Below are 20,261 nucleotides of genomic sequence, written 5' to 3'. Positions count from 1 at the left end.
GCCAAAAGCAAAGTGCTCTAAAACCTCTTGGAGGGGTCGTTAGCAAAGACAAATGAGCTGCTGTCATGATCATCTCTTTGTGTCTGTCTTGTTATTCGAAAGATGAAATATGTCTGCTGATTTCAAAAAAGAGGCGTTAATACACAGATACCTGACAATACTCTTAAAAAAAGGGCAATTCTTTCTCTGCCCTAGCCTACCTGTATCCTAAAGCCAGTGCTAGAAGGAAAAATGTACATTTCGTCACTCTTTTACTCTCCATAAAAGCAAAGACTTCTGAAGAAATATGTCCTGTTACCATGAAAGGCACATTTCCCAGAGGCAATAGAAAATCATTTCCCTGCAGCACACACTAATCTCTGAGCTCTACCCTGTGAAGAAACGACGCCTGCAGGGTCACAGCCAGGATGAGTGAGCACAGCTCTCACAGAAAGCTGCTAAGGTGAAGAAATATCTGAGAATGAAAAGGAACAGGAGGAGGAAGAAAACCACGAGGCTGAAAAAGCAGCAGTCAGATATAAGATAGAGAGTACATTAGTTGAGGTGTGTTAAAAGGAGAAAGCCAAAAGTCAGGTAAGTGTGTGTTATACTTCAGTTTATTAGCACAAGGTGCAGACAAACAACACAGAGAGCATGTCTATAAAAAGGACACATCAAAGATCTAAAACTCTGTGGCACAAACAGGATGAGTCTAAAAAGAAAAACCTACAGGAACAACAGTACACTGAGGGACTGAATGTGCTGAGCTGTGGCGTCTGCAGCTGGGAATGACCTCTGACCCCTTAGATGCCTCTGTGCAGGTCTCCATTGATCTCCATTAAGAGCCATGAATAGAAAGGGGAGTGCACTGTGTGATACAGAAAGGGTGCTACACTTACAGCTTAGTGCAAAGATGGAGGAGTGGTCGTATATATGAGCCACACTGATCACACATGGGTTAATTTCACTGTTAGGCCAAAGAAACACATTGTACACAGGCCATCTTCTAAGTGGAACAGTCTGACCAAATATCTGCCAAAAACAACAGAAACTTTTCTCCCTGGATGAGAAAAGTTGCCAATTAAATGCAAAAAAAAAAGGTTTTTTGCCAAACCCACAGCTGATAATTAGATTTTTAAAGAATAAACTTTCAGGGACTTTTTCTTTGGGGGAACTGTGTTTCCTGTGTTAAGAGTGAAACTGTGAATTTTATTCATGTGAGCAACGTTAGAATTAATATAGGTTTGTAGAATACAATCAAAACTAATGATACTTGTTAGTGCATTCAATCACCATCATCAGTTATCTAGATTTTAACAAGTAAAGTTGTTAATAAGTTCAGAAACTAAAGAGAAATCAGAACTGTTAAATGATTTGGGACAATTACTAGGGGTGTAACAAAATACCGTGGCACATAATTTCACCTACTGAAAAAGGGTTGAAATAAATTTTAAGTAAAGTAAATAAAAAACATTAAGTGCCTAGATTTTGTGGGTGACTGCTGCTGAGTCTGGTGCTGATAATGTTGGATATATTGAGCTATATTCAATAGTTCTGTATAACCCCCAGCGAGTTCTTGCAAGGTTATATGAAATACAGATCAGCCTGGATCAGCTCTTCTTCTTGCACGCTTTCCTCTGTGTGCATCAGGGCATAGAAGGCTACTGCTTAACCTAACTTTGACAAACACTTGTCTTAGCATAAACTTTAAGTAATGTTAATGTTTGTTAAAAGCCTGTTTCAGAGTGTTTGTTCTGCTTCAACATGATGTCTGTATCAGAGTTTGAGTAAAAGTTAATTGTCAATCATCCTGCTCTTCATCAGCTAGTACTAGCATGAGCTTGAGCTAACATATTTGTGCTAAACTAACAGCCTCATTGTGTTAAGTGCTGGTGTTTTTTTTTTTTTTAAAGGTGTTCAGTTTAATTCTGATGGTCTAAACAGGAAATATGACTTCACTTGTTTGTCTTCCACTGAGAGCTGTCAGCTGTTACATAAACACAACAGTTTTTTTCCCCATAGCCATACGGGCGTTAACTCAGTCACTTGTCTCTACCTTACTGTAAAGTGTATTTATGTGTGTATGCCTGTAATGTGTTGTAATGCAATGTGTCTGTAACGTTCTGTTGTTCCTGTAACTTGACTGACACTGGAGGATGTCGAGCATGAAGTGCTGTACCAAAGACAAATCCCACCAACTCTGTTGTTTGGTCGTTAATAAATGATTCTGATTCTGATTCTGGTATTGGGAAGGGTGCGTTTGATTTATTCACCCAGCCTGCCCTGTTTGTGGAATTGTTATAGATGTCATTTTTCATTAAGATAGGACATTAATTTCAAAGGCAAACTCAGCACTATTTATTGATTATTTTTATAAAATAAACCGATAATAAATCCTAATAGCAGTCCTTCTTCTAAAGATAATGATGCCAGTTGTAACAGTCAGACATAAGAATTGATTATTTGAGGAAGTAGTGAAAAGACAAGTATCAGGAAAAAAAGCTGATGTTTTTTTAATGTGAATCTTTCTGGGATATTGTGAACAAATTTATTTTGTATTGTTGGCTCTAAATCGTATTGTGTATCATACCATGAGTCGACTGTTTAGTTACACCCCTAATAATGATCACTGAAAAACAGGCAATATAAAGAAACAGAGACAACAAACATGTAGAGTAGATCATGAGGAAACTTCAGCTATCACTCAAAGAGACCAAAACACTTAGTGCACATTACAGTGAGTTAAAAAAGGAAGCTCTGGGTTACACTAATGATTGTCAGGGAAGCTCTGGCTTTATATCATCTTCTATCCATTTGGTTTGACTTAAAATAGTGCAAAACTGACGTAAGGTTCGAGGGATTTTTAAGGGAGACTTCTGTGATTTATGCGTTGCATTAAAGCAATCAAGTCATGTTTGTCCTCGTGAAAAAAGTGTGTCAGTGTGTGTGTGTGTGTGTGTGTGTGTGTGTGTGTGTGTGTGTGTGTGTGTGTGTGTGTGTGTGTGTGTGTGTGTGTGTGCTGGTTTCTCAGTTTGAGTCAGTCAGACAGAAGAATGAGAGCTGGCTCCTGGATGTTGTTGATCTGTGCCTCTGAGTGTGAAAATGTGTGAGGATGTGAACTTTTGAACTAACAGGCCGCTCTAGTGTGTGTAGTAGGAGGCTTCTTAGTCAATTAACTTGCGCTGAGTTTGTGCATATTTGAGTTGGTATAACAAAAGTTTAAGGACAGGAACATTTTAAAAGTTATTTTTTGCAAACTGCAGGCCCCAAAAATTAGATATGTGTTCATGCCCCCGAAAACAGACACCCAGTTTGCCCAGCGGAGAGAGTCACAGTGTGCCAATGCATAATGTGAGAGAACAGTGTGTGCTGGAGTCAGGACAGCATGGCAGGGCTGTGTGTGAGTGTTAGAGTGTGTTTAGCCGTGTCTGTGTGAGTGTAAGAGGGAGAGACAATAATCTGGTAAATTGTCCACAAACTCAGACTTTCTCCTTCATGCTTGATCAAAGAAGTCACAGAGAGGCTAAATAATGTGTGTGTATGAGTGTGTGTGTGTGTGTGTGTGTGTTTTCACAGGGAGAGGGAAGAGGTGCACAGAAGCAGAAGCACAGCTGATTGACAGTCGGCATGGCGATGGAGGCGGGATCTAGTCCTCTGAAGTGTGGGGATTTGGAAGAGAAAGGGAGTAAAATAAATGAATCAAAAGAGGGAGGAAGAAATTAAGAAAAAAAGACCCAAAGAAAGATTTTATTTAAATTAGGAGGAAAAATTATGGTAAAAAAAAAGAGATAAATTGAAAATCAGAGAATAAATGTATTAGAAAAGAGGGAGGGATAAAGGAGAAAAAAAGAAGAAAGCAGGTTAGTCAAGCTGTCACAAAATCAACTGCAACTCATCTTTTAACCGTCAAATACTCGACCAACGTTTTAAACAGCAGCTTCATTATATTCAACATGATCAGAGTCATATTCTGCTGATTTACTTCTGTTGGTCGAATATTTGCCAAAGCATTTCACTGTTTCCTTCATCACCGTGCCATGCAGAGGCAGCATGCTCTGGAGGTCACATGCAGCATCTCTACTCGTGCTAACACGCGCTAACATCTGCATCTGCGCTGTCAGGATTCAGCCTATGCTCTCAATTCTCTGACCCAGTTACTACTTATACCGCCTGTGTCCTGTCCCTGGGGTCTGCTGGGAAACAATGATGAATGAATCCTACGCAGCCCAACCAGGCCAGATGCTGTGTCTGCTGAAGTAGACCCAAAGTGCTCCTGCTCTAACTGTGCTCATTACGGCTGTGTGGGAAAGTAGAAGGAGGTTAACCAAAACTCAAAGCTGAATCAAAACAGGTTGTCTCTCTGTGAGGACTTAACACATGCATTATCAAAGCTCTGTAACCATGCACCAAGCAGAAGCCATACCACGCCATGCAAACAGCCAGACAGCTCAGCAGTAAACATGCCAGCACAGACGTCTGATCACTCCTCCCACTGTCACCAACACCCATCCCACCAAGGCTCCGAGTCATCCCCACAGATCACAAACACACACACACACACACAACATGAAATATGGCAGTGGGCAGGTTTGACAGCTGCATCTTCCCACAATGCACCTGCATCATCTGTCACTCGGATTAACCCAGTTAAATTCCTCAGAAAACAATAGTGGTTTTATTTTGAAGGAGTATTACAAAGAAAGCTGGAGACCAGCCAAACAAAGCTGGAGCAACACGGTGAGGAACTGACAGCGAATTACGCTTTCACCCCTTTAATCTCAAACAGACTGTCAGTTATCTATGTTTACATGTTGGACGCCATCAGTCAGTCTTAATCCAGCACAACTGTGCACTTCAGTGGCGCTGATACTACAAGCTGCAAAGAACAATGTCCCAAAAAGAAAGGCAATCTGTGTTTGGGAGATTATTTCATTGTTGTAACAAAGCTTCTTGGTAATAAATTTTATACTGTTGGAACTGCTGTTTATTTCACTTTAAGTGGAGCGAAATCTTCTCTGCCAATGCCAAACAGCTGCAAATCAGACACCTGAGCTCTATACAAGGGTCAACAGTAACTGCAGGATGAGCTGTTTGTTGTACTTTGTTTCAGGCCGACACCAGTCTAAGTACTCTCTGATACCAAGTACCATTACCACAAGTACTTCTGATACATAAGATTTTAATTAACAATGACAGTAGGGATGGGTACCGAATTAGGTACTTTTATAGGTACCAACCGAATTATGTCAAAAGTACCGGGTATTGATTCATGTAAAACCAAAAGGTACCATGTTTAGGTACCTAAATGCATCCTTGTGACTGTGAGGGAGTGGAAGAGTAGGTGATTTTCCATGCTGGACATGAACACAGCATTGCAAGGTTATATATTAAAAAATAAATTTGTGAAATTGAAATTTTTTATATTTCATTATTCAAAAAATTGATATTTTTTACCACATGAACACAGAAAAGTACCGAAACTCGGTACCGTTGAGTACCGGTACCGATTGCCAGGTACCGGGCATAGGTACCGTACCGTTTCAAATATGAAAGGTACCCATCCCTAAATGACAGATCATTTTGAACAAAGACAGCACAGTCACTGTGTAATTAAGTCCAAAATAAAACACAAACAGCTCTCTCAGAGTTTAAGATTTGTTTCAAATGAATCAACAAAGTGAAAATAAAACTAACAACTATCAGAGTTTTAGCGTTTTTTTGTAAATTAACTGAAGAGAAAGATAAAACAGTTTGACTGTAAACTCTCCCTGGTTCATTCATATTGTCTAACTACAACCTGACGCACACCAAGATTATGCCGTGGTGTCAAACGGCAGCAGTGTAGCGCCAACAACTGGTGAGGAGGACTCAATCAAAGAAGAGGTTTTATAACAGTTTGCTCTGTAGCTAAAAGCTAACAGCTATAATTACTCACATTAAACTTTATGCCTGAACCATCTTTCATGTGCAGCACTGTGTTTTAGCTGTGGTTGCTTTTAAAGTGCTTTATAAATAAAGTTGAGTTGAGTTGTGTGAAACTGAACATTTCCCCAAATGCTGAAGATGAAATCAAATAGAGCAGATATGCATGAATCAGTCCTCTACCTTGTTGAATTCTTCTCCCTTGTCATAGAGTCAACCACATTATGTTTTCGTCACGTCTCGTGTCTGTTGTTATGCCACTTTTTTACGTCAGTCTTGTCTTAATTTTCTCATAGTGGCTTTTATTTTGTTGTCATCTCTCCTCTCATTTCATCTACCTCCACTTCCTGTCCTCATGTTTTTGTGCCTTGGTGATTGTGATCCCCGCCCCTAACTGTTTTCACCTGTTCCCTATCATCATGTATACAAGTCTGCATCTCACTTTGTCTTCTGCCAGATCATCGTGTCCCATGTGCTAACCCCTTCTACATTCCACGTGTTCATCCAAGTTTGTTTTTGTTTTCTAATTCATTGGTTTACATCCTTACTCAGGTAAAGAGCCTCCTTTTGTTACTGCTGAGAGTTGTGTGTTTGGTTCTTTTTGTGCCATCAGTCCCCATCTGTATGTCACACACTGTTCTTTGAGTTTTTCTCCTCATGCGTCGTCTTATCTTTATAAAAAATATCTTTCTCACTGACAGCTTTAGCCTCTCCTGCTTTTTCTGATTTCAGCTCTTTGCTCTCTGTAAACAAAACGTCGTCACACTTACTGGACTTCTGTCTGTACACTGACATGATTATAGATAGCCCTCCAGAGCCTAATTAAGAGCCATAACCACGGCAACCATCTGTCCTCACTGACAATGAGCATACCACTGCTCTTATATTTTACTTTTTAATGACTGGTCAGGTTCAGGCACTTAACACAGACTTTAAGTAAGAAGCACTAACTCTGAGTGGTACACTGATCTTCCATGTTTACATACAGAGGAGGCAGACGACTATGAAGAGCCGCAGTCTAGGAAAACGATCAGTTAAAGTTTCAGCAAGTGATGAAAACATCCATCATCCAACAGTTTCTAGTGTTAGGACTTTCTCTATAATCACATACTACCACTGGTAGTTTGTGATAATGTCCTACACTCTTCTTTTGCTTTACAGTGCATCATTTGCTCAGCCGCTCCCTCCTGGACCTGCACTCCTACAGAACCCCCTCACACCACAGAAACAGTTTCTTCAACAGCAGTCTGTCTCATCAACAAAGACCCTGACCCCCCAGAGACACTCGTCATAAAAATTCATGCACAAATGTTGCAAATGTGCGCCATCATGCACAACTCTTACTTCACTAACAGTTATTCTATACATGTGTTTATTTTATATCACCTTATATATGTATATAATTTATTTTCCTTTTTCACTTTTTGCATGCAAACAATATGTTCTTTTATTCTTAAAATATTTTATCTATGCTATCTGCTTTTTTAACTGTTTGCACCAACAGACCAAGACAAACTCCTTGTAAAGTAAAAACCACTTTGTAAAAAAATCTGACTCTGATTCATTGGCCACTGTTTCCCACTAATGATGCTCCATCCGTTCATTCTCTATCTGTCAACCCCAAGCTTCTTTGATTTATTGATATCCACAGTTTGCTTTGATATAGTTTCTTCATATGCTGAATCATTTCCATCTGTAAAACCAGACCGGCTAATGTTTCCCTCACAGACTGATGTCTGCATCACTTTCTCTTTTCTCTCCCTCATCTACTCTAAATTACATTTATAACCTGTCTATGACTTTTCAATTTGACAGAAACATTTTGAACATGTTACTTTACAGATCTGTGCAGATGTGGGGTAATCATGCTCTCAGTGCAGGAGGCCTAAAACATATACTTTTTCTATCTACCCCCATGCAAAACCCTCTCCACACTGACAGCATGCACAGCAGCTCTGCAGATTCAGATGGAAAGAGTGACAGGGGACAGCAGCAGTGTGTGTGGATCAAGAGGCTGAGAGATGAGGGGGAAAATGGAGAGGGTACTGGAAAAAAAATAAAATCTGATAAACTGTTTTCCAAAATCTCACACTCACACTCCTTCACCCACTCTCACACCCAACAGAAGAATCAGACTGAGCCCTTCCCTCAGTCTGCTCCAGTATTAGTGGACAGCCAGGGGGAAAACTGAGGCACAGTTCATTAGACACAATAAATATTCCCCTGAAGAGCTGCATCTCCTCTCAGTGGCTAATTAGCTCCAATATGAGATAACACTTTAGCAATTCATTCATGAGCAACAAAACGACTGCTGAGTGCAAGGAGCTCATCTGAGTCAGCCTCAGTGCTTCGGTGGTTAGTCACTTTGTTCAGAGGAGTGCAATCAGTGTTATCAGGACGCCAATTTGACAACGCACATGTGATTGTTTTGTTCAAATGGATAATCTGCATTTCACAACTGAGTGAAAATTAAGTCGTAGGCTTTAATCATTCGGCTCTTTCATGCAGAGACTGAAACTCTCAGTCAGAGACCTTCAGACTGACTGACTTCTGGTTTCTTAAAGGGGTAGCTTGTTTGGTTTCAGTGCAGGAGTTAAGCAATGAATCACTGGACAGCTCAGCTGGCAAGAGCATGAAATCTGAATTTTGGATTTCATTCCAACATTGTTTGACTATATTTTTTAGAAAAAAGGTATTTCTCTCTTTTCCAGCGTTTCACTATAGGTGTTGATATCTGGGACGTGTTCTCCCTTCATCTCACAAAGTTTTCTGCTCCTACAGATTAAACATAAATGTCGAAAAAAAAGCATCCCACAGTCAGCTGTTTCATTTGATCTTAAAGCCTCTTTAGGGGCTTATACGATCATATAGTCTCTTAACTCTCAAAGGAGAAAGAAGCTTTTGAGTATTCTCACTTATTTCTCCGTGCCTAACACTCCCAGGTGCTCACATTTACAAGCTGAGAGAAAAAAACACAGAGCAGCAGCCGTGTTCTCAAGAAGACACTGAAAAGATGTTTGAGAGCAGCTCATATCCTGCTCTGGCTGCCGATAGCTCAGCACACACACATGAAAACACACACACTCTGAATCAAAGTGAAGTGAATGACAAGAAGGAAGTAAACAAGGTCATAAGGCGAGATAGAAAAAAGACTTGAAGGCTGAGGATGAAAGTGACCAGGCGGCCGGAGCAGACTGAGGGAACGATGGAATGTCTTACCAGGCTTTTGAACCCCATGAGCTTCTTGCTCTCCATTCTCCAACGCAGTACCCGAGTCTACACACACACACACACACACACACACACACACACACACACACACACACACACACACACACACACACACACACACACACACACACACACACACACACACAGAAACAAACACATTACTGCCTCTCTGAGGTCTGACAGCTTGGGGAGAAAGAAAATATGACCGGCTGAAACTACATGTGTGTGTATGTGTGTGTGTATGTGTGTTGGCCTAACAGTGTGTCTGTTAATAGCACACATACTGATTTAGGCTGGGACAGGCAGAGGGCAGCATGAAGGAGTGGATGCTGTGTAACATTTGACGGCAGCATCACTGCACTTGATGCTGTTTACATCACATACACGCACACACACATGTGCAGAAGGATGTGACAAACAAAGCACATGAACTATCACCAGGACCACACGCAGCTCTGACAAAAAAAAAAAAAAAAGAAACTTTGATTTTATCTTGTCCCATTGAAGTCTCATAAAAGTGGAAGTTGCTTTTGCACCAAATTACAAAATCCTGCTCCTCTTTTTTGTAAACCTACTTGTTACCGAACCAGTTCTGTTGCATGCGAAAATTACCACAGTCAATTTTTACAATACATACACTTCTCTGCTGTGTATCAGGATTTTTTGTTTCACAATTTTAAATTATGATTTTTACTAAAAAAAAATGTTTTTTCTTTTTTCTATTCTCTCTTTTTTCAAATTTCTATCCTTCATTTTAGTCTTTGTTTTCAAGCTGTGTAGGAAAAAAGATGAGATTTCAGATCCCCTAAACAAATCCTAAAAATTGACTCACATGTGATTTGCATTTTTGGGGAAGTATGATGTAGTCCGACACCATCATCATCATTTAGAACTTTTTCACCTGGTCTGGTGTCCAAAGAAAAGTAAAAATAGCAAAATCTGGAAAATCAATGGCTTGCAATAAATCAAAAAATTGTGAAAGAATCGAATCATCCCAGTCCTACTGACTACAGATCTTCTCTTGCGCAGCCGTTTTGTGGTAGTGTTCATTCATTTCTTTCTGCCATCAGCTGTGGATCGTGTGTTTAATGTAAAAACATTAGCAGCTAATTTAATGGTCTGAATGCTAATGATAGCACAAATGAGACTGGGGCCCTTTCTGTAAAGACTTCTCCACAGTCTACATCAATAACAAAAAAGACAGATCAGTGACTCATCTGTAAGTTCTTAAACTTCAACCAAAAGCAGGACTAAAATCACAAATAAATGAAAAATAATGGCTTTAAATAAGTTATAAACATGGCGCCTGTTTCTTTCACTTTGTGCTTTTTCCCATGTTTACATTCTGCTTCTGCGGTGTCACTGTGCCTCTGCTCTGAAGCAGGTTTGTCCTGCAGCATGCTACTGTAATGATCAAACCAGGTTAAAGGTCGGTCAAAAGATGAGTGGTTGACCTGACAAAGCCTCTTCAGGTATGTCAAACAAAAAGATGCATGCAAGCACACACAGCCACAAATTTGAACAGAAGCATTCCGTAGACGACATGCAAACACGCAGAGTACAAAGACAGATATGTTTGAAAACATGCAGCAGGATCTTCAACATGCATGACACAGACAAAACAAGGTGTGAAGCATTTGTGCACAGAGAAACAAGAGAGACACCAGAGATAAAAACAAAGACACAGGACGATTATCAAGCACCATCAAATCAATCAAATCAAATCACAAAAACAACAACAAACAGAGCAGTGCCTCCTCCGCTCGTCTCTCCTGCTGACAGAGGACAATAAATTACGGCCTGCCTGCCTCACTCTCTCTCTGTTTGGCACTCTGTGTGTCAGCACGTCTGCGTTTGTACAATTGCACACAGCATGCCACAGTCGATCTCTGGCAGCGCCACCCACGGCCCGTCCTCCAGCCGGCTGTCATCCAAGAGTTCCCGCATGCAGTCTGACTGTCTGAGGAGTGTCTGGGTTACCAAAACAGGCCCGAAAGCTGAGTCAGGCCCAGTTAACTGTCACTTCCTCTTATCTGCTTCTTCACTCTGTTGTTTACCTATCTGCTTATTTACCTCCTCACACACCTATCAGTGTGTTTCAGGAGCTGTATCCACCTCAACGAGCAACTAAAATAAAGGAACTCCATCCGCTCTCACTCTGAAGCAGGAGGATTATTAAAGGCCCCGAAAGGGAGTCTAAGTTGGTGTAAATTTGGCGCCCCCTATGAGTAAAACAGTCTTTGCTGATCACATCTTGAATATTTGAAGAAAATACAATTTTAACAATACTCATCATATTTCTTTGCATATGTCATAAGAAATCTTCAAAAAAGATTAAAAATGACTGTCAACTGAACCAGTGTTCTTCTTACATATGTTTTTTGTTTTGTTTGTGTGTTTTTTCTTTCATAGGTTGTGAAAACCATTACTGATAACGTCCTGACGGCAGCTGTAAAGCTTTTTTGAGGCTGTTTCTGTTCTAAAATAAATGGACAAAGTCTCTGTGACGTCACCTGATTGTTTCTGAAACACAGTTTTGAATCAAACTGCTAATTGGATCATACTGGAAGTGGGGCAGGCTATGAGCCCCCACGCCAAAAGCTATAGGGCGCACACCTGTCAACCAGCTGAGCTGTGTCTCTGTTGGGCAAACTCTAGACATGCACTGATCTATTGGTGCCGATTTCTTTAATTTTCTTTGTAGCTAAAACTAAAACTCAGGACACTTTATTGGTTGTTTAAGTTAAAACATGAAGATTTTATTGTTTCACAGGTATTGTTAAATGATTTTCAATAAAATCAGATTGGAACATGAAAGGTATATGCTGTCAGTTATAATAAATAAAAAAATAAAAATCGGTATCAGCAGGTCAAGATTTTTAAAAGATTAGTGATCGGTGATCGGCCAGAAAATTGTGATCGGTGCATCCCTAGCAAACTCACAATCTAAGTATCTTCTAAACTGCTGTATTACAAAAAAATTAAACCCCTGTACAGTATGAGCAGAAAGTGAAATTAGTGATTCAGACAGGAGACATTTTTTGTACAAGGCTGTCGCTGTAAACATGTTTATTTCTACTGTAAAAACAGCTTCTTATGTCTTAGTGTGTATGTGGTTTTGCCAGCCCCAAGTGGACACCATAGCATGTATAAAACATGGACGCAGTCTCCCCGACGTCACTCGTCTGTTTCTGAAACGGAAAATGATGCACAACAGCTATCTTGGCTATATTGGAAGTGGCAAGTACAGCTTTAGGGCGCCTGTTGGTCACGTGACCCTGAGCTTTGCCGCTGATTTGGCAAGCTCGCAATCTTAATATCCTCTGAACGGCCGAGTTATTAAAAAAATTCAACCCCTGTACAGTGTGCTGATTAGTGATTCAGACAGGAGACGTTTTTTGAACCAGGCTGTAAATAGGTTAATTTCTGCTTTGAAAACAGCTTTTTTGGCTTGGTGTGTGTGTGACTTCCTGTACTTTTGGAGCCAGCCTCGAGTGGAGACTCAAAGAACAGCAGATTTTAGCACTTCAGCATTGCCTCATATTTTTGGTCCGCAGGTTGCCACGTTGTAAAAACAAACATTCATAAGGCAGCATATAACGTCACTACTGAGTTTATTTTACCAGTTTACTTCTCTAATATTCACTTCTTCTTTTTTTTAGAATAGTTTCATGTGTAGGAGGATAGGCAAAATAACTAAAAGAACAAATAAATGATAGAGACAAGAATAATACAAACAATTGAGCAACAAAGTCTAAATTTTGGGATGTTAAGTGCTAAAAGATGACTTACTTAATTTTTTTTTAAAAAAGGGGAATTGTGTCTCTTAAAAGTAACTAAATATATGACCAAACCAGTATGGACATTTTTTGAGACTCTTCTGTACTAAAAGAGAAACAAAAGAAAGTAAGCTAACACTGCCCAGCTGCCTCTACACTGCCACGCTGTTGTTTTATTCTAATTTTTAAAAACAAATATTATTTGGCAAAAAGCTTTTAGTGATTGGTGATATCCAGCGGTATGATAGTAGTTTGACACGTTCTCCTGCTCACACCTTTAGTTGTTTCAGTTTAATAAGCAGCAACGAGCACAAGAAGGTCATAAACATCAACATTTCCTTATTTCATATTCCAGCTCTCCTCCCTCTGCTAGACGCTGTGACTTTAAATAGCAAGCAAAGATGCTCTCAGTTCCATTGTTTCACTCCTTTTGCACACAGTGGACAATAAAGTGTAATTTATGCATCCATGAGGCCATGACCCCGACTTTCATAACCAGGCCAGTTGAACAAGGACAAATGAACCTCGAGGATGGACCAGGAGCATCTTCACTGACTCAGGCAGGGCCATTTGGGTAACTGCTCTGAGATGGCACACATTATCGTGCCAAGTCCCCAAATTGTACTACTTGGCTTGGATATTTAAAGCAACGACCGCCGTGCCTGTTTATCTTTGGGCATCTATCTCCCCCCGTGGCTGAATGGCAACCCAGCAGATCCAAAATGGCAGCCAGTGTCCAGCGGTGCCTGATACTATCAGTCACACTGGAGCAGCTGCAGCTCATGTTGCATAAGACGGGGTGTCACCCAGCGCAGGACAGAGTGGATTCGATAGAGAGGTGCAGTCAAAATAGAGTTGTGGAGGAAGATATAGGTCAGCAGGGATAAAACTAAACCCTGGGTTTTTATTCAACATGTGCAGAAATAAGTCAGTCTGTGGTTATGTCCAGAATGAAAAGTTGAATTGCTTGTCAAATTGTATCATCGAATCAACTCAAAACAAGGACTCAGTGATTGGCTGTAATGGGTATCGCTTTGCTCGGGTGATTCTCTTAATTCAATTTTCTCCATAATGCTCGTCAGCGGGCTCTGAGTTAACATTGTTTCTTCAAACTTTGAGAAGAATCAAATTACTCAGATGCAACAGATGTGGCTCTGACCTTGAAAGGGCTGAGAGGAGCAGAGCACATTTGTTTTTATTTCTAATCAAATTCTTCTTGTGTAATTGTGTAAAAAGTTTTGGCTTGATTTTCATACTTTAGTAGTTGGGTCGTCTTTAAGGAAGAAGTTTTACAAACATCAATATAATAGATTATAGATTAATATTATGCTTGATAAAAATGTATGGACTTTTATTTTGAAACAGCATGCTGCTCAGGGAAGGAATGAAGATGCAGAGGAAATGTGAATCCTTAGTATGTTTTTCCAGAAGGCTTCGTTTAAGACTGCATTTCCCATAAGCACGGTCACTCACTATTATAAATATGTGGTTCTTGCCTCAGTGTGCTTTTATTGTGAAAGCAAATACACAGAGTCCAGGACTTTTTCATCCTACTTTTTGGATAACAATCATGAAGTCTTGTATGAACCATTGATTTTTATCCATTATCTTAAGCTTTGTGTCTTTTTGTGCTTCCTGTCTGTAACTTTGTGTTTTTTGCTGCCTGTATTTGCCAGGTTGAAAAAAAGAGGTTTTTAATCTCAGTGGGACCAACCTGGTTAGATAATGTTTAAATAAAATAATAATTAAAAAATTATATAAGTCTGGCCTTACAGAAATTGATCAACTGAATGTGAGACGTCACAACAAAACGTTGTAAACTCTTCATTATTACCGCACAAGTTACTTCATTTTCATGAATGATGACTTCATGATGTGCGCTCTGATGTCCTGATAGATACCTAAAAAAAAAATCCTCAGTCCTCAAGTAGAGAAGGATTGACATGCCAGCATAAAGATTAGATCCTAATCAGACATTTTGCTTTTTAACTAGAAGTTGTCAAGCTTCCCCTTTGATTTAAAACTTCAACAGAAAAAGTCTTTTACCGCATTCTGCTCCAGCATCCAAAGAAAAAAGTCCCTCTGCTCGCTAACTTCCTTGACACCACTGAACTTAACCAGTGAAATTGAAAATATGGATGTTATTTTGTGCAAAGAAATGACTGATCCTGTTGCTAATCTCACTTTATGTCACAGGTCATTAGGAGGCTCATGTATCAGAGTGAGCTTATTTCATCATTAGTTTAAAACTCCTCACATTGACAGTTATGATACGATGAAGTTTCTTATTTAACCATCTAACTGTTCCTTTCTTTTACGTCTTTGCCTCACTACAGTTTCTCACTTGTTGTGTGTGTTGGTCAGTGAAACAGAAAGAACAACACGAGATGAGCATTCATTTCTTTGTCTCTTATTTTCTCACATGCTCCCCTGGGTCGCGTCCCACCAGCCTCACCTGCCCTGGTGTCGTCGTTGTCCAGCAGGGGGATGTAGTCTGTCTTTCCCACCGTCTCCCCAACCTGATCGTCAAAGGTCTCCGCCTCCAGCTGGGCCACAAAGTCCCTCTCCACCAGGCTCTCGGGACCCTGCTGGGGAGCGCTGTCTGTCAGCGCGTCACTCAGACTCAGGTCTAACTCCGCCATGGCTGCACAGAAACACAGAGAGGGAGGAACGAGAGGACAGGACATGTGTTAAACTTCAGCTTCAAATGTGAATCAATTCATCACAAGAGATGAAAGAATATGACAACTTATTTAGGGTTTCAGTGATCATAGTTAAACTCATTTTAACTACAACCCTAAATATTGTTGTGATTCTCCAACACAAAATCCAAACTTGGAATAAAACTGTGAGAAATACCAAATTCATTTATGACGTTAATGTTTTATAGATGCAAACTGGAGAAGAGGAGCCCCTGACTGAGGCTGAATGGAGAGTTTAAGATAAAAGGAGTGAAGGGAAAGATGAGTGGAGGATATTTGGCCTGAGACAGAACCATGAAGAGAGAGATGGATAAAGAAAGCGACTTGGAAAATTCCCTTTTAACCCAACGCTTACGCAATAACAACAGGAAAACAAAATCACAGCCTGTTGCATCACCGCCCCTGGGAGCTATTATATGTGACAAGAACGACAAACAAAATGACTTAATCTGCTTTCTTTCGGCGATGACGGAGAAATCTGACGAGAGCTGGAATAAACTGGACTAAAAACCCTGAGAGGGCAGACGTTAATCCTGCTGTAGAGCTCCTGAGCAACACACGGCAAGTCTATGTCTGAGCCTCACCTCTGGACTCATCTCTTCAATGTTATTATTTTCACTGCCTGTAATACTTCTTTCAACCACAAGGAGGCACAGCACCAGCTGGGATTACAGTGAATGAAATAAATGCATGACTTGGAAGAGCACAGCAGTACAATCTGTACCTAAACATGGACTCACACACACACACACACAGAGTCACCAGATCCCAGCAGTCATCGGCTCATCCGGGAGTTCAGCTGACCAATGACCAGCAGGGGAATTTGCAGAGTCATGTTGTGTCATCCTCCAACTATAATGCCAGATTATCTCCGGTGCCGGTGGCAGCAAGCCTTTATCTGTGGCTCAAAACCTTTCTGTTTATCCATCTTCAACACCAACAGAAAACACGTCGCACATTATTGCTCAACTTCATCTTCCTATGTTGATGCTTCCTCTATACCTGGCTGCCTCACCTTCCTTGTGATATTATGAATGAGTATTTCTGCCTTTATTTGACGGCAGATTCACATCTCCACAGATATTAAAATCTGTATGAAGACTGTGACAAGAGATGTCTGTATATTTCAGACCATGTTTTCTCTGAAATCAGGGTGCTTCCCCAAACAGAAGCATGAACACATGAAAAATAAATCCACAGCCCCCTCTGCTGGATTATCAGCTCATTACTCCACAGTGAGCTGGCACAGGTGGCTCAAAGCTGCTTACCCCTGTCTTTTAAGAGCTCAGTGCAGAATATTTAGACAACACTGTAAGGGGAAAGTCCTCAGAATGATGCTCCTTTTACAGAGCTGTCGTTTCCTGATCTGGTGGTGTTCATCCAGCAGGCACAGAGCTCTGATCCCAACATCCAGGATGAACTGATGATTTTGGTTTAAGTATACTATCATAGTCACTAAGGGGGTCCTGATACAACCTTTTCACTTCTGATACAATGTTTATACTGAAGCCTTGGGTTTTGGTTGATACTGTTATCAATGATATTAACACACCTTTGTCACTTCTTCAAGTACTATTGCTCAAACTCAATGATTAGGTTGGTTGTAGTAAAATTTCACGGTTCTCGGGCTCTACCTTAGCTATAGTTGCAAAGTCATTTTCAGACTTTAACGAAAAATACTGCTACACAGCCGACATCACTCCAACTTCTTGCTAATTAGTTAGCACCTTAGCACACACTGTTGTTGTGAGCACATCAGCTCTGCATCCTGGATCAGGGCACTGGATAGAAGTGCTGGAGCAGAGTCTGAAATGGACTGCTTGTATTGGAGATGTAGAACCAATAATTGCTTTTATTTTTGTTTTTTGTTTTGTTTTGTTTTGTTTTGTTTTGTTTTGTTTTGTTTTGTTTTGTTTTGTTTTGTTTTGTTTTGTTTTGTTTTGCTGATATCAGACCAATATCTGATATCAGCATGGGGTCGGGACACCCATAATAGTCACACAGTTACACGGAGAGCTTTCAGGACACAAGCATCGGCAGCAGACATGTTTCTGATCCAGTTTTGCTGAATTATAAATGAAAACACAGTTGAAACATGTTTGAAGTACCATTAGTATTTTGTACTCCTTTGTTTTTAAGGGTACACTACACACCTTCTTATAAAAAAACAGAAGATGTTTTAAAATGGATGGCCTAAGAAATACATAAAAAACAAATACAAATTATTTCACACTTAACCACTTTCTTCTTTTTCTTCTTTTAACTTCGCTTTCATTCACACACACAAAGCACACGTAACTAGTTTGTCCCGTCTGAGCTACAGTAGACACATGGCCCTGAGGGGAGCTGCTGCTTCTGTAGATCTCTAGGCCTCATTATAAGTTAACAACCACATATTAACCTTTATAATCAGATGATTATACACTCATTTCATTATCCTGATAAATGCTGCTGAATACCACACACTGTACCTTCAATAACGTCCCATTATACAATTAGGATAATGATTTACAATTGTATTTCAGAGACATGAGCTATTACAACACAATGCAACTCAACAGCCTCCTCCACACACTGGAGATCACTTTAGGATTGACAAGTAGAAGTAAAATACTCCAGAAATGTTTACAAATCTGAAAATGCAACCAGTGTCAGAATACTACACAAACTTTCATGCCTGAAGTTTGTATTTTTCCATGTTCGAGGGATGAGTTGTAATATTTGAATATTTTAAAATAATGATGGATATTAAAAAATCAAATAGTTCATGTGGTGCTCACCTCATCCTTACAATCTACTTTTTCGACTTTTTTTTTCCACCAGCCTTGGGAAATAACGTGAAGACGTTTTGTAGTCCATCTGAAATCTGTTCGCTTTTTGCCACTAAACAACAAAAACTTCTATGATAACATAATAACATTCGAAACTATGTGAGAAAGTCTCAGAATGTGCCGAGTGGTAAAACAGCTGCTGCTTAGATCATATCCATATCATTCTTTTACTAGCTGAAAACAACTTTGCAAAGCCATTAGATAGATCTTTATCTCCTTATTTTTTCACGGGCAGGGGAAATGGTTTGAATAATTGGTAAATCGTTAGCAGTGCCTGTCAAAGAGTATTTATGCCAAACACCCATTTCTAGAACCAATTACTGTGTTTAGAAAGGAAAATGGTGAAGAAAGCATCTTTTTAATCCCTTTTTAGGTCAATCTGATAGTGTTATTGATCTTTTAAGAGCCCCTATTAACCAGTTAAGAGCAACAGCAGTTAGCAGATCAATCAGTAACAGGACAGTCAGCCATAGAGCCACACATCCATGTTATCAGATCATACAGTGAAACTCTACATTAAGTGTCACAGTGATTGTTCCTGAGGCAGGAATATAAAAATACACTGTACGTAGGCGAGCTCATTACACGCCTGACTTCAGTGTATCAGCAGCAGCAGACGAAAAGAGCCCCCAGAGCTGAGAGCAGGGTGTGTCACAGGAACACTGCCTGCACCACAAAGCCATGCTGGTCAGAAACACTGCCCCACTTTCCATATTTAACCCCACATCATCTGTGTATGTGTGTGTGTGTGTGTGTGTGTGTGTGTGTGTGTGTGTGTGTGTGTGTGTGTGTGTGTGTGTGTGTGTGTGTGTGTGTGTGTGTGTGTGTGTGTGTGTGAGTGTGTGGTATACAGTTAGTCATCAGTGCCAGCTGCAGAGCACAGCGGAGGGATCAGTGCCACCGAATGTACCAGCTGATAATTTTTAAGCAGCCATCTGAACACTGAGACACTCAAACTGCTTCCTTGATTTCAGGATCTGTTTCTACCGTCACTGCCCTCATGACCACACGAGCTGGACATTTCATTAGCCCACTCCAGACTGGAGGATGTTTTTTAACCCTAGAGGAAAATCTCATCAGGAGTTTTTGTGACCCCCAGTAAGGTACCACAGTCTGAGCTACTGTTCTCCACATCCTGCTCACAACTTTGGTGTGGCCTCTCGGAAATAATCTGGGTTCAACAAAGAGAGGAAATCCACAGAAGAGGCAGTTTCTATTGTGCTGTCTGCTAACAAATGCTCAGAGTGTGTGAGTGCATGTATGTATGGATTAGCTGTGTGAGCTGTGTGTGAGAGAGAAAGAGGCTGTTTGTGTGCTCATGGGAGGTTGGGTGTGTGTGTCCTCCGGCTGCCAAAAAAGCAGAGGTGAAGGTTAAGCCTCTTTTTAATCTGCCTCACCACACCAGGCCTGGATGTAAACAAAGAGACAGCAGGATGGGCACACAAGAAAATGATAGAGCAGCAAAAGTTATTCAAGTCATTGTACTCTACACCAGACTGTTTATAGATCATTGGTTAATTACTGTAATGAGACAGAGGCTTTCACTAGACTGGTTTTCACTGGAAAGTAAAAGACGACTGAAACTAGATTCGTTTATTTGTTCTCTCTTCTTTTCAGTTATTCTTACAGTTTTTAGTTATTCTTTGATTCTTGGTTTTTCAGAAAGGCCGGTTGAGGAGAGCCAGAGGATGTGAGGAGTAGAGACAAGGAATGATGCACAGCACAGGTTTAGCATTTAATCTACAGCCACTCTGGCACAGGTTACAGCCGCTGTAATTGAGGCACGCCCTTAAATTGACCTACGTCTTAGTCCCGCC

At 40.4% G+C, this 20,261-nt stretch overlaps 1 protein-coding gene across 8 annotated transcripts in view; it reads right to left on the bottom strand.

The window, feature by feature from the left end:
- The window catches only part of LOC141807671 (uncharacterized), a 170,740-nt gene that overhangs the window by 112,681 nt on the left and 37,798 nt on the right, over positions 1–20,261 (bottom strand). For 6 of the 8 annotated variants that reach the window (XM_074693815.1, XM_074693814.1, XM_074693818.1 and 3 more), the window contains exons 2-3: positions 15,367–15,555; positions 9,121–9,177 (exon numbers count right to left, since the gene is read on the bottom strand). In XM_074693815.1, the coding sequence (XP_074549916.1) occupies positions 9,121–9,177; positions 15,367–15,553 (244 nt within the window). In that variant the 5' untranslated portion in view covers positions 15,554–15,555. The remainder of the gene's footprint in view (positions 1–9,120; positions 9,178–15,366; positions 15,556–20,261) is intronic. The other 2 variants (XM_074693816.1, XM_074693820.1) reach the window with 1 other exon arrangement.

This window comes from Halichoeres trimaculatus, unplaced genomic scaffold (genome assembly GCF_033239565.1).
Source record: "Halichoeres trimaculatus isolate MK-OKI-2021-1 unplaced genomic scaffold, fHalTri1.1 fHalTri1_scaffold_18, whole genome shotgun sequence".
Classification (NCBI taxonomy): domain Eukaryota; kingdom Metazoa; phylum Chordata; class Actinopteri; order Labriformes; family Labridae; genus Halichoeres; species Halichoeres trimaculatus.
This window is presented reverse-complemented; position numbering and strand designations above follow the sequence as displayed.